General features: G+C 44.3%; 2 protein-coding genes across 6 annotated transcripts; one reads left to right on the forward strand and one right to left on the reverse strand.

Moving 5' to 3' along the window:
• Positions 1-862: 862 nt before the first annotated feature.
• wnt10b (wingless-type MMTV integration site family, member 10b) lies at positions 863-19,728 on the forward strand. Of its 4 annotated transcripts, XM_026332924.1 has the most exons (6): positions 863-901; positions 5,473-5,575; positions 9,858-9,946; positions 17,433-17,547; positions 17,707-18,158; positions 18,287-19,728. In XM_026332924.1, exons 2-6 carry the CDS (start codon positions 5,533-5,535, stop codon positions 18,785-18,787), a joined length of 1,200 nt encoding a protein of 399 aa, XP_026188709.1. In that variant the 5' UTR covers positions 863-901; positions 5,473-5,532; the 3' UTR covers positions 18,788-19,728. The 4 variants fall into 4 exon arrangements, with proteins under 4 accessions (XP_026188709.1, XP_026188706.1, XP_026188708.1 ...); XM_026332921.1 differs by lacking the exon at positions 9,858-9,946 and having other exon boundaries at positions 869-901; positions 17,285-17,547; XM_026332923.1 differs by lacking the exon at positions 863-901 and having other exon boundaries at positions 5,480-5,575; positions 17,285-17,547.
• On the reverse strand, positions 8,838-14,416 carry wnt1 (wingless-type MMTV integration site family, member 1). 2 transcript variants are annotated; one of them, XM_026332925.1, is made up of 5 exons: positions 13,645-14,416; positions 13,263-13,368; positions 11,267-11,520; positions 10,807-11,072; positions 8,838-10,697 (listed from the first exon to the last, which is right to left on the reverse strand). In XM_026332925.1, exons 2-5 carry the CDS (start codon positions 13,361-13,363, stop codon positions 10,206-10,208), a joined length of 1,113 nt encoding a protein of 370 aa, XP_026188710.1. In that variant the 5' UTR covers positions 13,364-13,368; positions 13,645-14,416; the 3' UTR covers positions 8,838-10,205. The 2 variants fall into 2 exon arrangements, with proteins under 2 accessions (XP_026188710.1, XP_026188711.1); XM_026332926.1 differs by lacking the exon at positions 13,645-14,416 and having other exon boundaries at positions 13,263-13,369.
• Positions 19,729-19,998: the final 270 nt, after the last annotated feature.

Raw genomic sequence — 19,998 nt, forward strand, 5'->3', positions numbered from 1 at the left:
AACAGCACAGGAAAAACAAACAACAGTAACTGTGTGGTCACCTTAAGACTCTTTGGCAGTTTGCAGCTTTTTGTAAGCACCTCGGAGTCTTTCTATTCTCGCTTTAGGAATTTTCACCTACTCTTCTTTGCAACTCACTTTCAGAACTGAGGTATTTTCAGCCGAGCTGCCGCAGACACTATGTTTAAGATCTACCCACAGTTTTTCCAGCGGTGTTGGGGACTGAGGTACAAAACACTATTGAAAGTAGGTTGTGGTGAAAGTATGCTTTGGATCGCTGCGACTCTGCAGAAACCAGTCTCTTAGACCACTAAATCCGCATTTGCATTCACTTCTTCTCATCTAAAACTTCAGCAAAACATGTTAAAGGTTCAGAGGTATCCAACCTTTTCTTTCAACTGTATCTGCAGCTCGCAGCCCTCAGGGGTTTCCCACACGGTGGCAGCATCCAGCACATTCCCACTGACAAAAGAAGATGAACTCCAATTTTAGCCAAAGCGGCGACAGTCTCCTCTGTTTTCACATTTGCACAATGGGAGGAAAAGATACCCAAATGACGTTAAACGTTACATCCAGAAACGTGGTTAGAAACCGAGCAACCTGATGGCCCGAGCTGTAATTAGCGTTTCCTGGTACTTCTTCTTCGCTGTCCTTCTTCTTCTTGTTGTTTTTGGCGGGAGGCAAACGACGTAGAGGTGCATTAGCGCCACCTACTCTGGCGGAGCAGAAGTTAATTTTCTAAAAGTAACTAAACCAAACAAACAAACAAACAAACTATAAATCAATATTCTGTTTCCTCACCGTCATCGTCTTATTCTGCCTCTTGGGGCGTGTCAAACAAAACAATACTGTATTAAAGCCGCTGGGAGACTGTACCTGCTGCTAATGCTGGTTAGCTCAAGTAAGTATCGTTAGTTTCCAATCAAACACTTGGCCTTGATAAGGTTGCTCAGTCTGCTAAACTCTGTCAATGCTGTTATTTAAACGGACCAACCAGTTTGTGTCACATGCTAACTAACTTCAAATTAAAACGAATTAAGATAATTTATCTGGGTAGATAAATTGATCCCAACTAGCTACGTGATGAAGTTAATGCTACTAGCTTAGCATGCGTTAGCATGTCCGTAACAGCTATCGCAGTTAGCCAACTACCAAAATGAACTATTCCAGCTCACGTTGCTCATAATTTAATCTGACATTGTGTAGTTTTGGTTATATCATTACCGCATAAAAATCTGAATTCATTGTGTGTTGTCCAGTGAACTATTGTTGTAAGTTATATCATGATTTTAGCTAAGTTGCTAGCAGTTAGCACACCGTAGAAACTAGCTAAGCTTTCCTGTATGTTCAGTGTCCAAACTTAGCAGAAGTTTTGCAAATGAAATGCATGTGTTTATCTTTAATGTTATTTAGTTTAACCAAGCCAGTCATAAGATTGGGACTTGAACATAAAGCCACTAGATGGTAGCCTTTTACAGTTTCCAAAGCACTCTGCTGCTTCACTGGTAAGTAGGTGCATCGGTGCCTGCAGTGCTGTTTTAATGCAGCAACATAAATGACATTTCTGCGGATTCATTTTGAAGACAAATGTAATTTGGGTCGTTAAAATTTAGGTCGACGTAGAATGTGTCCACACAGTCACATTTCATATCTGTTTTAATGTCTGATTTGTTTTGTTTTTTTTATTTGACATAATTTACTTCAACTCCCTTTGGTGTGAAGAAAGATAATTGGTTTGTTGGTTTGTCCATTGGTTCTGGGCCACAGCAGGGCTGAGGTATGTTTATGTGGAGCTTTGTTCAAAACAAATTCTTAAACACTTAGAAAAGGTTTAAAATGCACAAGTCGAAGGTCCCTATAGGATTAAATGTGTCCTATCTTTGTCACTCCTCTCTCGGGGTCGCAGGGCAGCATGCCAGATGCTGGACAATGACAAAGATGAAAATAATGAAGTCAATGTGTCAGGGGAAGGTTGTCCACTATCCACAAGATCAGACCATATAAGAAATGTCCAGACACAGGTGAGCATTTTGACATTTTGAGATTTTTGTCTAAAGTTATGTGTAGACAACACGTGTGGAAGCCCTGATGAGACAAACTTTTTTATATGCTGGAATATTTATGATGGAAACTGTTTAGCTACTAGAAAAATGTGTAGCAAAATCAGAACAATTATTCTATCAACTTAACACGCCCATGTGTCGTTTAGATTATTCAGGTGCCAGAAAATTCTATGAATTGCAGCCAACAAAACAACAACATCTCCCCACATACTTGCTGTTCAGAGAAGCTGCTCACTGCAGCGGTACACTGAATGGGCCGCAGTATATGCAGATTGTATTAATTAATGTGCTGTGTCTGCTGTACAAAGAATGTGTTGATTTTTCAGAAGCTGGGTGTCAACTAAAGACATAATCAGGTCTACTCAGGGTGTTTAACAGTTTCACTATTCTCCTCTGCAAGACAATATGGAGACTGCATTGTCCTTTCAGCATTTGTTAATAGTTATAACATCCAAAATAATGACATTTATAGAGCAGTTTTTTTTTTATTTAACTTTGCACTTTGGATATTGCCCATGTCAACAACATGCCGCACTGAATGTCACTAAATTAAACACATTTGTACATAAAATTAGTCTTGTCTTTCACTGACACAATATTCATTTAGCATCCAGAAGGGGTTTTAAAAATGCTAGGATGCATTGAAAGGCTGTTGGCACAGTTTGTAGGATAGCTTCTGACTCTGGTAGTGATTAGCTCTCAAAGCCCGGCTGAGTATATTGCAAAGAGACAAGGGGTGGTGGGAGCAGTATCGTGTGTGTGGCCTTGTTTTACTATACTTGTGGAGACTCAAAATCAGTAGATCAGTAACACTGTAGGGACTAGCAACCCCCAGGCTGGTTCCCACAAAGTAAATCATTGAATTTAGATGGATGACTTGGTTTGAGGGTTCGGGTGAGGGCATGGTAAAGGTAAAAGTTAGGGTAGGGCAAGTAGTGGTCATGGTTAAAATTAAGGTAAGTGTCCAGGAAATTATGGTAAGTCAATGTCAAGATCTCATAAAGTGACAAAAACAAAGATGTGTAATTGTGAATGGGACAAAGAGAAAGAAAAAGTGTGTGTTTTGAGAGGGCAAGAGTGGAAGATTGGGGCGGTTCTGTTATGCAAGCAGTTCTCAGTACGCATGTAGATTGGAAGATGTGTGGCTCCTGTGGTTGGCTGTCCCCTCTGTCACAGCCATTAAAATACAGTTGCCAAGAGAAATGTGTCCTTTACAGACTTTGGCTGCCAGTTGGGGATAGTGGATAAGAGTGCAAAAGGAAAGATGGAGCGGTATCTGCAGCCAGCCACACTGACATGGACGTGAGCACGCACACGCAGTAGTGCACACACACCTTCCTGTTTGCACACTTTGTAGGCAGTGATCTCCAAAATGTTGAAGCAAGGTGTGAATAATTCATCTTCAAGTCACTGCGGTACACATGAACATCCACAAATGGAGTGACACAACAGCGAAGTATTAGGCCCAGTAAATCATGTCACACCAAGTCAGCGAACAGAGCGTACAGTCTAGGCATACTTACAGATTCCAGTGGTGTCACATTTTGTGTGTCTGTGCAGGACATGATAGAAGGAAATAGTTGTGATTTTGTGTGTGCAGCTGTGAACCGACACATGGGGTGTCAGCGTGTGAATATGATTGTGTGTCTGCAAGCGGGAGAGTCAGTGACACAGGAATGTGTCATAGTTCCTGCAAGCCACTCAGCTCCCAAACTGCAGCAAATAAACATTCCTCCGCTGCTGTGTCAGTGCTGAGCCCTCACCCACTGTTGTAAAACACAACTTGTAATTAAAACCAAAAACTGAGCACTTCTTTCGTTTCCAAGAATATTACTAGATTAGAGGTAGTGACCTATGTCTTCAGCTATTTTTTATTTTTTTTGTTCTTGTCAATGTTAAGGTGAGCCAACTGGAAATGAAATGATCTGAATGATCTTTCTTGCTTCAGTGCAATTCAGCTTCACTCATGTTAACTCAATTTGTCGCAGAAATAGCCTCACAATCTGAAGGCTTGTACAACAATACAGAACGCTACACATTCAATTTCGGTCTTAGGCTGTTTAAAAAGATAAGATTTGGATGAAGAGGAGTGTTAACATCCAATACAGCCAGACACATATTGCTACAATTTGTCACTGACTGGTCTGTTTGAGTCAAATAAATGCAGACTTCATCCCTGCTGACAGGTGAAATGATGCACAGGCTTATGTTGTGTCAGATGGATTCCACCACGGTTTGTACTCCTATTTCATGTGGATCTCAGAGCTGAAACATTGATGTGCTATACTCATACATTGTCAGATGTCTGTAAACATATTCTACTATTGGTTGTCCTTGCCCAAAGTTTTTCCCTGTCATTACAGCTCTGTTTAGAGCAGAACCTACAGTGTTTGCTACCATAAGATATGCCCTTGCATATACAGTGGTTTAAAGTCGCACTCTGACGCACAGTTTTCCACCTAAAACACTATCCCAGTGAAACCGATTTTGACATGCCACTTTATCTATTTGTTGTCACTTGTCTGGCTTTGCGAGGTTAATCATTCACAGATGTGCGATTGAGGAGTTCCAGCTTCTACTTGGATAATTATTCTCACTAAATTATTGCCTGTGCATTCCAGATCTTTTGTCAGATGGTGCTGAATGGTGACCCTTCGGTGTTTGCAGTAAACCGAGGACCACTTTTAGGTGTTTAGTTAGGGGTTTCATGGTGATGAGGTGTTTAGCTCAGGAGTCTTGAGGTTAAGAAAAGTATTTAATATAAACAGAAAATGGGCCAATGGAGAAGAGGCCATCAAGCCAAGACAATCACAGGGTCATGCTGTGTATGTGCAGAGGGTGGGGTGGGGGTGTCAATAATTCAAAACATGTTATCAGCAAATACAGATTCAGTGCGTTTGCTGAGTGAGGCCACAATTCTGAACATCTTTATACACGCGTGAAGAGTACTGGTATGCCACAAACACACACAAGCACGCATGCACAAACACCTCTAAAAGTTATATCCCTCCCACCGTAACTGCAGGGCTCTCCATCTCGCTCCACAGGGGCACAGAGCCTGACCACAGACATCATACTGATTGCTCACCATAGTCGAGTGGTCTGTCCACATTCCCACCCTGATTCACTATGTGCAGAAAACCCAACAACGGAAAACAGTGGTTTGACAGTGTCTGGAGGTTTGCGGAGAGCAGTGAGCGTCTGCTGTGTCTTTCCTAAATCTATCCTTCACTCATCCCTTCAGCTGCCCCGCTGCACACCCCAGAAACACAGGAACAGTTGAGCACAGACTGATATATGTGGAATGTTTTGGCCTTGAAAAGAGGGTATTTAAAAAGTGAGCACACTTGTATATGCATGTGAACATTTCCTGGGATGAATTCAACCTTCCATCTCTGCTGTGTGACAGGTTGTGGCAGGCCGGTAGATGATGAAGCGATGGAGATGTTAGGAGGCCACGGCCATTGTGATGCTGGATGGCTGTTACTCTGGAACTGCCATCTGCCGAAAAGGTCAGTTGCTAGGGGATGATTCTTCTGGACCGTGTCTGCCTCCCAGCTGCCATCCACACACCCACACACACATGCACACACACAAATGCATTGGCTTGAGTATGTGCACGAACTCACACACTTATGTACACATGCTCACGTTCCTTTAATTGTTTCCAAAAAGTCTAAATTTAATATGAGTAAACATCACCCACTGGATTGACCGCTATTACCCCACTGAGGTTTAGTTAATTATAATTCTTTGTGTAGTACGTCTGTGGTAAATGTATATCTTATTACAAAATAGCCCTGTGGTCACATCGTTTCACCAGACAAATGCTTCGGATTATCGCACGAGCAGTGTAACGTGGTTCCTGTCATAACGGTGCCCTAATGAATTGCAACAAAATGCTGGGCAGCACAGACATCGAATGATTATTGTGTCCATCACAACCGCTGCAAGCAGCCTGTCATTCAGTGCGGTGACCCAAACCCACTTCTGAATTCTGTATCATGCACCCTTCAAATTAAAGCTCGCTCCACCCAATGGGCAAAAATTTTCCACAATTTTGCAGGAATTTTAATACAAAGCTGCTGTGCCATTAAGATGCTGTGTCATGTTCTGTAAATGTTCTCTGGTGATGAACCTGATGGCTGCATTATTGCAAGGAGCACAATTTTGCTCAAGGTTGAAAACACCACTTTTAGGTGACACTGTCACAGTCAGATCAACTTCAGGCAGTTTGGTTATATTTCTTGTTATCAATTTACTAAATTGGGCTAATTGCTCTATTAGCTGTGACCCTTACTCCGGATATGTTGCTCCTGACATGAGGGCTCCTATAAAGATCAGATGATGATTCAGTGAAGCTGCTGGTAGAATAGAAAACACATTCATCTTAGTAAGTCCTGGGACTGGGATGTTTTTAACATATCAGCTTAGAAAGTTGCAAAGTAAATATAGTTGCATACATGTACTAAAATTGTGATAGAGTACATACAGTTGGTCTTGAGCAAGCTTCAACTGGATGTTGTTATCTTGAGATATTGGCAGTATAGTAGTTGGAAGGATCCAAATGAAAATGGGAACTCTACTATTCAGTTCTGTGCCATCTCTACAGCTTTTTTTTTTTTTTATCCTTCCTGTCACAGTTTCCTACTCTGTTTCCTTTTCTTCCTCCTCACTCCCTCACCTCCAGCCTGCACGTCACCACTGGCCTTCCACAGACAGTGACTTTTGTGTAGCAGAGCTGTTGTTTTTGTTTGTGCCCTTCTTACCATGGCTGCCTGCTCGCCGCCTGGCAGCCCCGTGTGTCAAAGGTGGCCGTAGCAGAACAGACTGTGGGAACAGCCGGTTAGCCTCCTCTGGTCCCCTGCTCCCCAACCGGAGGGGCAGCCATCAATCCAGCACTCCCCCTGCCCCATGCACACACACTGCAGCACAAACACACAAATACCCAACCAAACACACACTCACACAAAAAGCCTACAACGCTCACACCCTCTCCCAATAATCCTCGGAAGCAATTTCATCTCGACTCGGGTGGCGGCCCATTGTTGCCAGCCCCTTCAATCTTTCCTTATTAACTCTCGCTTTGTCCCGCATCCGAGCTTCTGGACTCATCTCTCTTACATTCCTATCGGTGCTGCTCCCAGCACTCCCGGGCAACCTTCGCTCGCTAATCCCACTGCCTCCCCCACCAGCCACCCCATCCCAAGGAACTCTTACTGCTTTTTTTCCCAACCTGCCGATCACCTACTTACAGAGTAAGGTAGGGGCATTAACTCCATGGGTTTTCTGAAGGCAGAGTGTGAAGGCGGGGTGGGTGAAGGAGGAGGCGGCCACAAAGTGACTCCAGCCCAGACAATTAGAACAATGAGCTGGGCTTGTAGGGGGCTAACTCGCTGCGTCACGCCTGGACGGTGGGGTATTTTGTCAGTTTAATGAATTGTCCGTCAGGCCAGGGCCACATCGCAGGCTGCGCAGGGAGAGGCCAGCAGGGACCCAGACACTAAGTCGGTATTTATTACACTGCCTTTGTCACTAATTGAGCTAATTATCAGTGACTCCTCAGCACTCCCACAGGCAGCACCCCCTCCACTCACTTTCTCCACCGACTCTCCCACTTCACTCTCACGCCTGGGATTTGAACCCTGTCTTCCCTCTTCTTTTTTAAATTGTCTGTCACTTTCTGTTTATTGTTTCTTGGTGTGTATCCATGCCACTGCCATTTCTCTTTCAGACTAAATTAGTCCAATTTTCAAATTAGTGTGTTTTCAATCTCCCAATTCCTGACTTCTTTTTCTGGCCCTGTAGCCATATGATGTTCTCTCGCTAGTTTCTAGTGAGAGAACAAGAAATCAGTGTATTATTTGAGTCTATTCTGAAATCAGTATTTGGAATAAAGTTTACCTGATGCTTTAATTGTATTCTTAAGTGTTCACTATAAAATCTGGAAACTTTTGAGGTGCAGATAAATCTCTGCAAACTGTATCACTTGAACATCTTGCTCATTTTCAATTTGGGTTTCTCATCTCTGTCCTTGGTCACCCTGCCCTGACTCACCCTTTTTTGGGACCTTTGGACCATATGGGTGTGTGTGTTGGTGGCCTTACTGTCTCTGCTGTGCTCTGTCTGGATGACCCAGGCTGCTCCTCTGCTGTGGCAGGCTCAGGAGAAAGTGAAAAGCTTTCCAAACTCCTGTGGTTAGTCAGATCGCCAGGGGCTGGGGGAGACTCTTGGTTTTCATTATTTTTCATATTATTTCTTTGTTTCTTTCTGACATTAAGCAAATGAAGCAAAACATTCAATGCAGAAGGTTCTGTGTAAAATACGGTATGTGGATAAGCTGGGGCCGTCTCTGTGGTTGGGAGCACAGATGCGGGGATGTTTTGTGAGCTGGGGAAAGAGGCTGCTTTGGTGTTGGTAATAGGATTAAGCAGAGGACACCCAGGGACAGGCTTATATGTTCACTTGGTTGGTTGTCAAAACGATCTCAAACACAGAAACTGCAACAGGCATAATACCATCTTTTGACAAATTCAGGAGGGCAACTTAATTGAAAATATAGACTTTATTGTTCTATCATACAATACAAAACCAACTGGAACCTACATTTTTTTGATTAAAGTCTAAACGTGTTCTTGTACAGCTCTCTATAACAGCATAAAAATCCCCAGAAATAAATATTTCGTATTTACACTAATAAAAAAGGTACATATTCAGTGCATGACAAAAAAAAAAAAAAAAAATACATGTTTTTACAGGAAACAGGCAAAGAAGCGGTAATGTCCTGTTTTTAGGAAGTGTCAGTCTTGTGTCAGCTACATCACACCAGAATAGAAAAAGGCGTAAGATCAAAACATCTCCTGACCTGACACTAATGAAAGCAAACTTTGCAGCCACTGACAGGTACGTAGCTCGTTCAGCAAACAAGTGACATCATTATAAATATATTCATAGCTTTTAATATTTACAGTCTTTTGGTTCTCTTAGCTGATATACAGTATGATCTCTTCTGCAGAATCAAATATTTTAGCTGAGACTCAAGTTACTTCTTTAAAGCCCGGCCTGAAGTAATACACCATTTGCCTATTTTAAACCTGGACCAGTTTAATGATACACTCCCATTAAAGAATTTGGTGTGTGTTTTTTTATGGAGTTAGTTTTCATTTTGAGAGCACGGTGTTGAATGTAGGTCACATTTCATTTATTTATTTTTTATTATTTGACCCCTCAGATTTATCAGACTGCTTCTGGTCATGCCACGATTCAGTGTATTAATGATACATTCAAATAACTTTGCCTCAGTAAGATTTGGTCAGTAAGTTTTTGTTTTTCTTGGCGAGCACTGGTCCCAGTCATGTAATGTCAGGACCATCCTGTGGTAAGTCAGAATGGCAAATCAAGGTTGAGGTGTATTTGACTCCAGAAAAATCCAAATAAAAAGGGCAAATGTGGTGAAGAAATCATAAGTGGTTGGCCTGCACCCAGAGCCTAAGTACATAAGCAGGGAACAGACAGTCCATCCCCAGAGATAAAATTCACACAGTTTCATGTGAAATCAAACTTCAGCAAAAGAAAACAAAACAGAGAATTTTTAAAAATACTTTTCCTCTAGTCAGAGGTATTTACCAGTTTTTGAGGGAACATGTTTGTGGCTGTCTGGCCACAGAACATCTGTGAAACATTGTGTCCATTTTCTGCCCTCAGTTGGGGGTAAGAAGGTTCTAGTAGGACCTGGTTTCAACAACCGGTTCTCCACCGCATCATGTTGTCCCTTCTATTTCTACTTATCCACAGTGTGTAAACACTTGAGGGATGTGGATGAGGATTTCGATTCCTCATGGATGGTTGTAGTATTTAAATGCCCTCTTAATGCTGCGTCAAAGGTAGGTTACGAGTACTTATACTCCCTCTGTACCCTGTTCGTGTATTTGTGCTTTTCTCCATCTCCCACTTTCAAAAACACTGATTGACTTTTTGTGCCAGAGTTTTCCCTGTATCTTTTTACCCGCCTTGATTCCTTTCTAGCTTCTACCTAACACGTCAAAGCACCTGCAAGCTAGTGGCTTTCTCAGCCAAGTACCTTATTTCCTACAAAGTTTTTCTTTCCCTTTACATGCCTAAATATTCACCTGCCACCTGTGATCATAGACACTGGTGTAGTGTTCGTGTACTGGTGCAGTTCAAGCAGCTGACATGACAGCACCAGTGGAAGGTGCAATGGCAACGTTCAGTCACACTCTCAGTCCGGGTCTTAAACCCACGTCCGCAGCATAGCAGCTCACATCCATCCAGGCCTGGAGAGGAGCTGTTGCATGTTCTCCCAGACGTTCCCAGCGTGCCAGTTTTGCCATTATTGGAGCAGAAGTTTGGTGATTTCTCAAAATAGACTAAGTCCATGGCAGAGGGGGGTTTGTGAGCTGGGTTTTCAGGCTCCAAATGTCGGGGGTCTGCTCGATGAGAGGCACGGTTGCTTCCCTTGTTGGCATAAACAACTCTGGATGCACCATCAAACCGGTCCTTAAGGAAGTCTCCCACTGTGCGGAAGCTGGGCAGCCGCATCCAGCAGGTCCGCACAGTGCAGGAGCCTGACATGCCATGGCACTTACACTCTTGACGCATCTCTGCTGACACAGTCTACAGATGGGAAAGCCAAAGGACGCTGATGAAATCTTACTGACAAAGTGAAAATCACAAATACATCTGTGAAGAAAAACAGGCAAGTGTTTGATTATCACGTTCTTACCATTCGGCCGGCTTCGTTGTTGTGTAGGTTGGTGAGGTAGCGCAGATCCCTGCCCCTCTCACTGGAGTCCACAAACTCACGGCTGAACATCCGACCAAAGTCCACATTGTCACTGCAGCCGCCCCAGTGCCAATCTGGCCCCCCGGGCCCTCGGCGACGGTAATCACATGTGCACGACTCAATGGACCCCTCTGAGCAGGAGCGCGCCACAGCATGGGTCACCCCTGCACTGGTAATGGCAAATACAAATGCAGTCTCTCGGCAGCCTGTAAAAATGACATCAAAACCTAACATCAGAACCTCATGCGGCCTTTTAAACCTGAGTTTGCTTGGTTCTTGATTTTTTTTTTTTTTTTTGCCCAGAAATGGACATTATTTGAGGTAAAGCCGAACAGATTCCATTACATCCTGCTTAAAATTGTCCAAATGTTGCCTGGGGAGAAAGACAAGCGAAGCTCACCACGATTGACAATTTTGCCAAAGATTGCAGGACTGTGTGTGGTCGGGCAGTTCCAGCGGCGGTTGCGGAACTGCCACTTGCACTCCTTTATGGCAGTGTGCAGCCCAGCAGCGATGGCGTGCAGGATGCCAGGATTCTGCCGAATCAGCCGGCGCTGGCGACGACTCAGTAGAGCCAGGCTTGGGTCCAGGACCAACTGCACATTCTTGGAATTGGTGAGGAGATTGGAAGAGGAGGCCACATTGACAATACCCCTGGCACAACACAAGAACAAGGGAAGTCAAAGTCAAGGACCAAAGTTTGACTACAAAGTTTGTGTAGCTCCTTCAGTGACCCTGTAGATTCTTAAACGGATCTGTCTCAGCATTTCATGAGTGTTGTGCCTTTGAGATTACACTATGAACTGCAATAAAAACAGTGACACATGCTGTTCAAAAACCATGAGGAGACATTAAGACGTTATATTTCTGCTTTCTCTGTAAATGATCAATAACTCGGTCCTGATTATCTGTCAGTTTAATTATCAAAATAAAAAAAATTACGTATTAGTCATGGGCTCATCAGGATAAAGACAGTATCATGCAGTTCGATGCAATAGCTGAGTTGACTTCTTCACTGGGTTGTGCCTCTATTGTCCTAAACGTCACCTCTCTGGTCTCTGTTCAGGTTCTCTCTTCCATGTGATAAACCCATAGTGGAAGAGCAGTGAGCTGCATTCTTTTAGGCATTAGAGTGGGCTAGTGGTTAAAGAAACCATGAAGGTCCGATCTCATCTGAAAATATGTCCGTTCTGTCAAAACATCCCTGAACAGTAGGTCTTTGTACACAGAGTTAGTATGCTCTGAATGTAAAACGCTGCATTTTGTCATGGTATATATCAGTAACTGGGTTTATGTTCTTCAGCCAGATGGTGTCAGACATGTTTCTAGTGTCTCATTAGGGTTTGTAGAATGTGGCACCTGTGCTTCTTCAGTGTGGATGGTTAAATGCAGTCGTACTGGTCACATTTGACAACATCTGTAGTGTTTAAGGACACTGGCTGTATAATTTTCCACTTTATCTACTGGTGGTTTCTGTGACATTTCCGTGTCAACATTTGTGCTTCATGTTTAGTGTAATGACCGGTGTCTCCTGTTGAACAAGCGGCCGAGTCTCGGCCTGTTGGAGGTTTGTCTGATCCAGACATGAGTGTGGTTAATTCTAGGAGCATTAATAATAATCTCCTCTTTTTGGATCTTAACTCCGCCGTGTCTTTTTCTTTTTTCTTTTTGTTTTCTTGGATTTCCGCTGACATTTGAAATTGTTGAAAACGCACCGAGGCTGTGGCAAAGATCTTTCGTTAAATCGTTACCTCAACAAACCCAGCCCACAGTTTATGGACTTTTAAACAAACAAGACGATATTCCCACTGACTCAAAACTATCCAGATCCAGTTTTATTTTTGTTTTCTATTACAAAACATTGTGCAATTGGCTGTTTTGGATTTTAGAGGAATGTACAGCGTTGGATCAATACGGCTCTGGATAAAACCTCATATGGAATTCCTTTCCGCTATGAAATAAATCCGTATTTTAATTCATCCCACATTGGACTGAAAAATGTTCAGACCACACTCTCCCAGTGACAGCGAGGCAGAGCGAGAGTCCCGCCGCAAATAAAGAGTAAAGTGTAATGACTACTAATCTAATTCGTTTATTGTTGAATAGATCTTATTTAATAATGTGCCTGCAATGACAGTAAAATAAAGTGGAAGAGTTTTATAGGAGGAATTTGGAAATGACAGCTAAAAGCCCACAAGCTTTAATGTCATGCGGTTGCGCTTTTTTCAGAGGCTCAACAGAAGCTGCGCGCGGTGCCAAGACTAACATGCAGTCTCAAACATGCAGCAGGAACATGATGTGGCTTGATAAAACAACTTGCTCAAACTGGAGGTTTTCTTAAATAGCAGCACTGTGATAACGGGATGATGGATCATGACATAGACTGTCTCACTCACCACCACCGGCCGCTGTTGTTGACGGCTCCTGTGCCTGAGAGCGAAGACACCAGCAGGATGCAGGCGGCTTTCACCCCCAACAGCAGCGCCAGGCTCCTCATCGTGTCTTCAGGTCAAACACCAGGACAGAAAAATGTCACTTTTAATTTTTTTGTCAAAGAAAGTTGTGGTTTATTTTTTTAATAACTGATAATAATTTGAACACTCTGACACAAATGTGCAAATAGTGTAATAAAACCGTGTAAAACAAGAACAATAGACAAAAGTCAGTGCAGGATTTTCTCAATTCGTGGTCGCTTAGAGCAGAATATTTGTAATAATTTTATCTTCAGTGAGTTATGATGAAAATACCCACGCTGCAATGTGGGCAGCCTGTACTCACCACGCCACAGTCCGGTGAGGGGATTGGAAGGTGAGAGACGCAGGCAGTGCTAATTGACTTCAATGGATGTTGAGTGGAGACAGGTTGCTAAATGGTGTGAAGTGTCCAGGCAGGATGCTGCTGCTGCTGCTGCTGCTGCTGCTGCTGCTGCTGCAGTCCTCTTCACTCTGTCTCTCTCAGTGATGCTCTGCACGGCGCATTGAACGCGTGGGACAGTCCCGAAGACTTGATCCCCTCGGTGACTGATAGGCAACACATTCTTCTCTTATTGAGCGCTACGAGGGGAATAAAAAAGGGATTTGCTGCTCTCATCTCCCTCTGTTTTTTTTCGGAGCCTTTTCAATAGGATTGGAGGGAGGGATAGTTAATGCTCTTCATAGGGCGCACAATGAATAAGGAAACACAACTGGGGAGAAAGGAGAGAGGAAGAGACAAAAATAGGGCAATCCAGAGTCTTGCGCGTATCACTTGTGGAATCTCACGGCCATCACAGAACCGATTCCCTGTGAATGTCTGCAGCTATAAGCGTATCTCCCCCCTGGCCGTGCGCTTTGCGTCCACATCCATGCAGCCTTAGGGAAAATCAGAAGTGCCCTGAAGCAGTCATGTGTTGGTACAGATGCTGTGGGTGCGCCCGGTTTGTTGCTCCGCCGCTGCTCAGAGCTGGTGTCACGGTGCAATACAGTTACAGCGGAATATGAGCCATCTAAAACTGCCCTTTTTACCCGGTGGTAGCCTACTCCCTAACCGCATCTCCTCCTCCTCTCTGCAAACGCGCTCTTCAAATGTGCAGGGAGCAAAAGACATTTCTGTCGTTTCCTTCTTACACTTCTTCTTTTACACTTATGCTCTTCTACTTTATCAGCTCTACTTAATAATAATACTCTCTGTTAAAACGTGCCGTTTGTAAAACCTATTTGGAAACTGACTGAAATTAGTCCCAATAAACAAAGCTATTATCACTAGTTTTATGGCCCGAGACGCGCGCACACGCACAACACAACACAACACTTGAATGTAGAAAGAAGCAGTAATAAGCTCCTCGTTGTCCTATAACTCACACATGTCGGCTGAACTACTTAAATGTTTTTTAGAACACGGAGCAGATGAAATACAGTCTCCAATCAGAAGTTTGATGTATGATGAACCAGGAAAGAGGGGGACGAGTAAGAATAAAAACCATTCCAAACATCTGGCCTGCAGACCTCCCTCGACGCACATGGAGCCCAGTGTAATCACAGCTTGAGCCACTTTGCGGCATCTCCATCTAACCCCAGACTAAGAGCCAGCTCCAGTGTCCCCAAACCTCTCCATGTTGGTTCATGGTTCGATGTTTCATTATGTGACATGTATCTGCTCATTTGCATCTTTTACATTAGTCACTGCAGTGGTTGGAGGCCGAATAGTCTCTCCCTCTCGCTTTCCTTCAGATGACAGTAAAAGGAAGTGGGCTTTTGTAAGAAAGGCTTTACTGACAGCCATCCTACGTTTATACTCCGGCCTTATATGAAGGTGCTCAAACGGGTTTCCTGGAGCAGTCATGCGACACCGAGCAGATTAGGGCTTCAATCCGGATAAAGGGGGCCTTTTATATACAAATCAACTTCAAATCACTTTTAAGCCACTTAGATATACACGCCAAGGCAGAATGCTAATGCACTTTTCATTGCTGCAGCTTATGGGATGGAAGGAGATCAGATGAATTGGTGTCACTATGCGAACCGTGTTGGGGGGGGGGGCGGTGGTATTAACTTAATTTTTATGAAAGTGTAGTCAGCATGCAGCAGCTCGGTCTCTGCAGCTGTGCCTGTTATTGTTTCAGTTCTGGTCAAGAAAACATTTTTAAGTCGGGGGATAATTAGGAGTCTCACTAACTGTGCGATTGGCTGTGGATTCAGCAGCAGCATTTGTGATGCTCAATTTGAATAATCAAGATCAATATGCTGATGGATTCGACTCCATGCTGCCACATGACCCTAATGAAGTCCGCGCAGAAGGTTTGGGCATCTGGTTTCATGGGCCTCGTCATTACTGAACAGGAACAGCCAATTTGAATATTGAGCTGCGTAAAAGTTGGTGAAGTCATTAAGCCCCTGCTTCCTATACGCATCACATAATGAATCCCCGACTTTGATTTTCGCTTCAGAATGTGACGCGGTAATGTGAGAAATAATCCCAAAAAATGGCAGTGCCTAATTTATGCATATGATTTTATGCTCTGGGATAAAGACTTTGGAGTGACAAAGTAAAGTTGTTTCAAGCACAACAATGAAGAACAGCCGCTCTAGTGGAGGTGGGAGGAAGGGAGGGCCAGAGAACTAAAACCAGTATTGTTGGTGGGTCTGTTAGCGGAGTCGCCTGCCTGCTGCTGCCTCCCTGTTGTACAGTGGAACCAGCAGCTCCCCCTTCCCCCCATCCATCATTTATTTCACCCCTTTTATGAACAAAATCTTCGCTGACTTTCCACATTTGCTTCCATTGACTTTGTTCTTGTTCTTCCTCTCCAGAAATGCGAGTCTGTGCAGCGCAGCCTACAGTCCCAGCAGGACAAACGAGGGATAAACATTCATCTTTCTGTTTATAGTATCGTGTTATATGTTTGTTATGTGTTAAGTGTTTTATATGGTCTGCAAAAACCTGAAACCGTTGCTTGTGAGTTTGGAAGTGCCTTTGCGTAAAAGTTTGGATGCGTCATTTTACGCTTGGACGAATAATCGCATTCTCAAATAATAAAATGATCAACTGGTGATCCAACTTTCATATCGGCCAATATTTTGCAAACAGCCGCCTGTAGAGGCATCTCCTCCCCTCCCCTCGTTGTGTCCCCCCTCCCGTTTACTCTCGCCCCCGAGCTTCTCTGTTCTCCGTCTTCAGTCTTCGGTCGTTTGGCGCTGCATCGATAATACACCACTCTTCTTCTTTTTCATATTCTTATTCAAAACCAGACTTAACTACGCGTTTTAATGTCACGTCGCGAAAGACGCTTAACGAAATGGAGCTATCAAACAAACTCCGCTGGGACCAACTCTTGATTTTGGCTGCAACACTTATGTCACCTGCATTAACGTAAGTGCACTTGAGAGCACCAGGCTCTGGCTACAAGGGACTGGGCAGGAGTGAGGGAACTTGCTGTGTGTAGTTTAATGTTTGAGTCAAATGAACATTTTAACATGTTCAGTTGAAAAGTGATCTCCCGGTCTGATGTAGTGAAATACTGAACTATTGGAGTCAGTGTTTATTAATTTTGTAGCCTGTGACAGAATAATTCATAGTAAACCCTGCTGCTGTTATTTTGCCATAATTACCTTTCTGCTCTTAGGACCGCTCAGCTGGATGATCTGTTTAGAATTATGTTTTCCTCGCTTTAACAAGCATCATTAAAAACACTGTAGTAGATACTTGTGCAATGGATTAATGGATTTTATTGTGTTTCCAGCAAAGCCCTCAGAGTTGACATACAGTTTCTAGTGTATCTTTCTTTAATCCTTGCTAGTTTTGTATTTTTCAAACATTCCTAACTTTCCAAAACTCCACTGGCACATACTGCTGTGGATTTGACTAATGGACTCCTTACAGGCTCTGATGACCCCCTCTCCCAGCAACTCTCTCTCTCTCTCTCTCTCTCTCTCTCTCTCTGCAGGGTGCTGTGCAATGATATCCTCAGCCTGAAGGTGGCAGGAGATCCAGTGCTAACCCCTAACTCTGTGTGCCTGCGGTTGGCAGGCCTCAGTAAGCGTCAGATGCGGATGTGTGTGCGGAGCCCTGATGTGACAGCCTCTGCTCTGCAGGGAATCCAGGTGGCCATTCACGAGTGCCAGCACCAGTTCCGGGACCAGCGCTGGAACTGCTCCTCACTGGAGGGCCTTGGGAAGCTGCCCCACCAAAGCACCATCCTGAACAGGGGTGAGAGTCAGAGGCCAGCTAGTGATGGTTAAAATGTAACCTGAAGTTAATAGGGGAGAAGTGTAGGTGTGAGATCCTTCCACACAGGAACACGGCTCAGTTTTAGAACTACACTGTTTATCATGGTAAAGTCTTTAGGAGTGTATCTTCTCATCCCAGGTTTTCGCGAGAGTGCCTTCTCCTTGGCTTTGCTGGCTGCGGGTGTGGCTCACTCGGTGGCCTCAGCCTGTAGTATGGGCAAGCTGCGGGGTTGTGGCTGTGAGGCCAAGCGTCGCCAGGACGATGACAAGATCAGGCTGAAACTCACACAGCTGCAGCTGCAGACCCTGCAGAAGGGTGGGGTTGGCATCGGCATGACACGGTCATTGCCCTCAGAGTTAAACGGTCGCCATGGTGACCTGCCCGCTAACCTGCGCTCGACACACCCCTCCGCCCTGCTCAAGCCTTTACCAGATGAGCTGAGCTCCATACAGGAGACCTGGGAGTGGGGGGGCTGCAGTCATGATGTCCGTTTTGGCGACCGTTTCTCCAAGGACTGGCTTGACTCCCGTGGCTCTCCAAGAGACATCCACGCTCGCATGAGGATACACAACAACCGGGTGGGACGACAGGTGAATGATGTGCTTATCCACTGTGTACTTATTATCCCTCACCTAGGGGCCGACACTTGGTGATGCTATATCGGGTCATATATGTCAATAATATGTTTTGTTTACACGATTTATTTCGCTCTACGCAGGTAGTGACTGACAACATGAAACGGAAGTGCAAATGTCATGGCACATCAGGGAGCTGTCAGTTTAAGACCTGCTGGCATGTGTCTCCAGAGTTCAGGCTCGTGGGTTCTCTGCTCAAGGAAAAGTTCCTGTCAGCCATCTTTGTCAACTCCCAGAACAAGAACAATGGGGTTTTCAACCCTCGAACAGGAAATGGTGCCAGCGGGAGCACAAAGGGACTCAACGGAGGCCGTCGTCGGAGCATGTCCAGAGAGCTGGTGTATTTTGAGAAGTCTCCTGATTTCTGTGAGCGTGATCCCTCTGTAGATTCTCCAGGCACACAAGGACGCATCTGCAACAAGACCAGCTACAACACAGACAGCTGCAGCTCGCTCTGCTGTGGCCGTGGGCACAACATCCTCAAACAGACACGCAGCGAGCGCTGCAATTGTCGATTTCACTGGTGTTGCTACGTGCTCTGCGAGGAGTGTCGCCTCACAGAGTGGGTCAATGTGTGCAAGTAGATGTCAACGTGCCCAGTCGCCTTTACCCGTCTAGGACTCAGGATGACAAGAATGTCCTTTCACCCACTCCTGTTGTTCAAGTGTTTGTTTTGCTCTTGTGCAACTCTCCCAGAGAATCTGTTTATCCCCCCCGTTTTCCTTTTTCTGGTCCATCATCTGGGATCTATTTTCTCATTGTGGCCGCTGTTATTCCCAAATGCCAAGTCAGAGATTGAAAAGGTGACTCATGTCATTTGTCTTGCCACGGCCTGTTTAGACGCTGCCCTCTCAGCCATGAAAACGGCCGGTACCCCACAAAACAGTGACGAGCAGCAAGGAGGGCAACACTTTTCTTTCAGTATCTACGTGCTGACTCATCTTATTGTACAGTAGTTGTGTATTTTAATTTGTACATGTACATTTGTAAATGTATTAATATTAATATTATCGTTGTGCCGGAGCCTGTCGACCTGTTGACTATAGTTCAAGGCAGACTGCTGATGGCTGAGTAGCTCTGGGTGGCGTACCAGTGCTGTCACACACCAGTCTCATTGCAGTCACATGTTACTAGGCTCTTCTAATGATCTCCAGCATATTTACTCCATCTGTATATTTTGCATCCGTGACTCAGACAGAGAAATGATACTTATTTGGACTGGAATCTTTCTAGACATGCGTTTTACTAATAGAAGTCAGGGCAGAGGACTGTGCTTATGAAGGACTGATCCATTTGATAGAAGAAGTAAGACAGAAGGCACAGGCAGGACTTTTCTACGCTTATCAAAGCTTGTATAGTCGTGAGCCAGAAAAGTTAATACACCGGTTTAGGAAACAAGCTCAGCCCTTCAATCCCTAATGATGAACAACTAATTATTCAGATTTATTCGTATCACTGTAACAATAATGACTAGTTCACGTTGGTCACTAGTGGTCATGTTTTTTATAAATTCATATTGACGATATCACGAGAATAAGCTTCGTCTTGATGTAACGGTGACTGATCTATTGTTATTCTGTGCTTGTTTTCTTTGTCTCATCGGTCCGAGCGCTGCTTAGATTCTTCCCACATGTAGTACATGTCAAAGTGAGAGATGGACCTGCTTTAGTCCTGAACTGATGCTGAAGGGTGTGTGTATGTTTGAGTGTGTCTGTGTCTGTTGCCGTGTAAATGGGCTGTGAGCTGTGCGCTACAGATTTGGGAGGTGAGAGCCTTTTTTATGGCCACTTCATGC

This window comes from Mastacembelus armatus, chromosome 7 (genome assembly GCF_900324485.2).
Source record: "Mastacembelus armatus chromosome 7, fMasArm1.2, whole genome shotgun sequence".
Taxonomy (NCBI): Eukaryota; Metazoa; Chordata; class Actinopteri; order Synbranchiformes; family Mastacembelidae; genus Mastacembelus; species Mastacembelus armatus.

Coding starts and splice junctions, on each gene's coding strand:
- wnt1 (XM_026332925.1), bottom strand. CDS start 13,363: ATGAGGAGCCTGGCGCTGCTGTTGGGGGTGAAAGCCGCCTGCATCCTG. Junction 11,073..11,266: donor TGGCAAAATTGTCAATCGTG/GTGAGCTTCGCT, acceptor TCATTTTTACAG/GCTGCCGAGAGACTGCATTT. Junction 10,698..10,806: donor ACAACGAAGCCGGCCGAATG/GTAAGAACGTGA, acceptor TCCCATCTGTAG/ACTGTGTCAGCAGAGATGCG.
- wnt10b (XM_026332921.1), top strand. Junction 5,576..17,284: donor AACTGCCATCTGCCGAAAAG/GTCAGTTGCTAG, acceptor CTCTCTCTGCAG/GGTGCTGTGCAATGATATCC. Junction 17,548..17,706: donor AAGCACCATCCTGAACAGGG/GTGAGAGTCAGA, acceptor TTCTCATCCCAG/GTTTTCGCGAGAGTGCCTTC.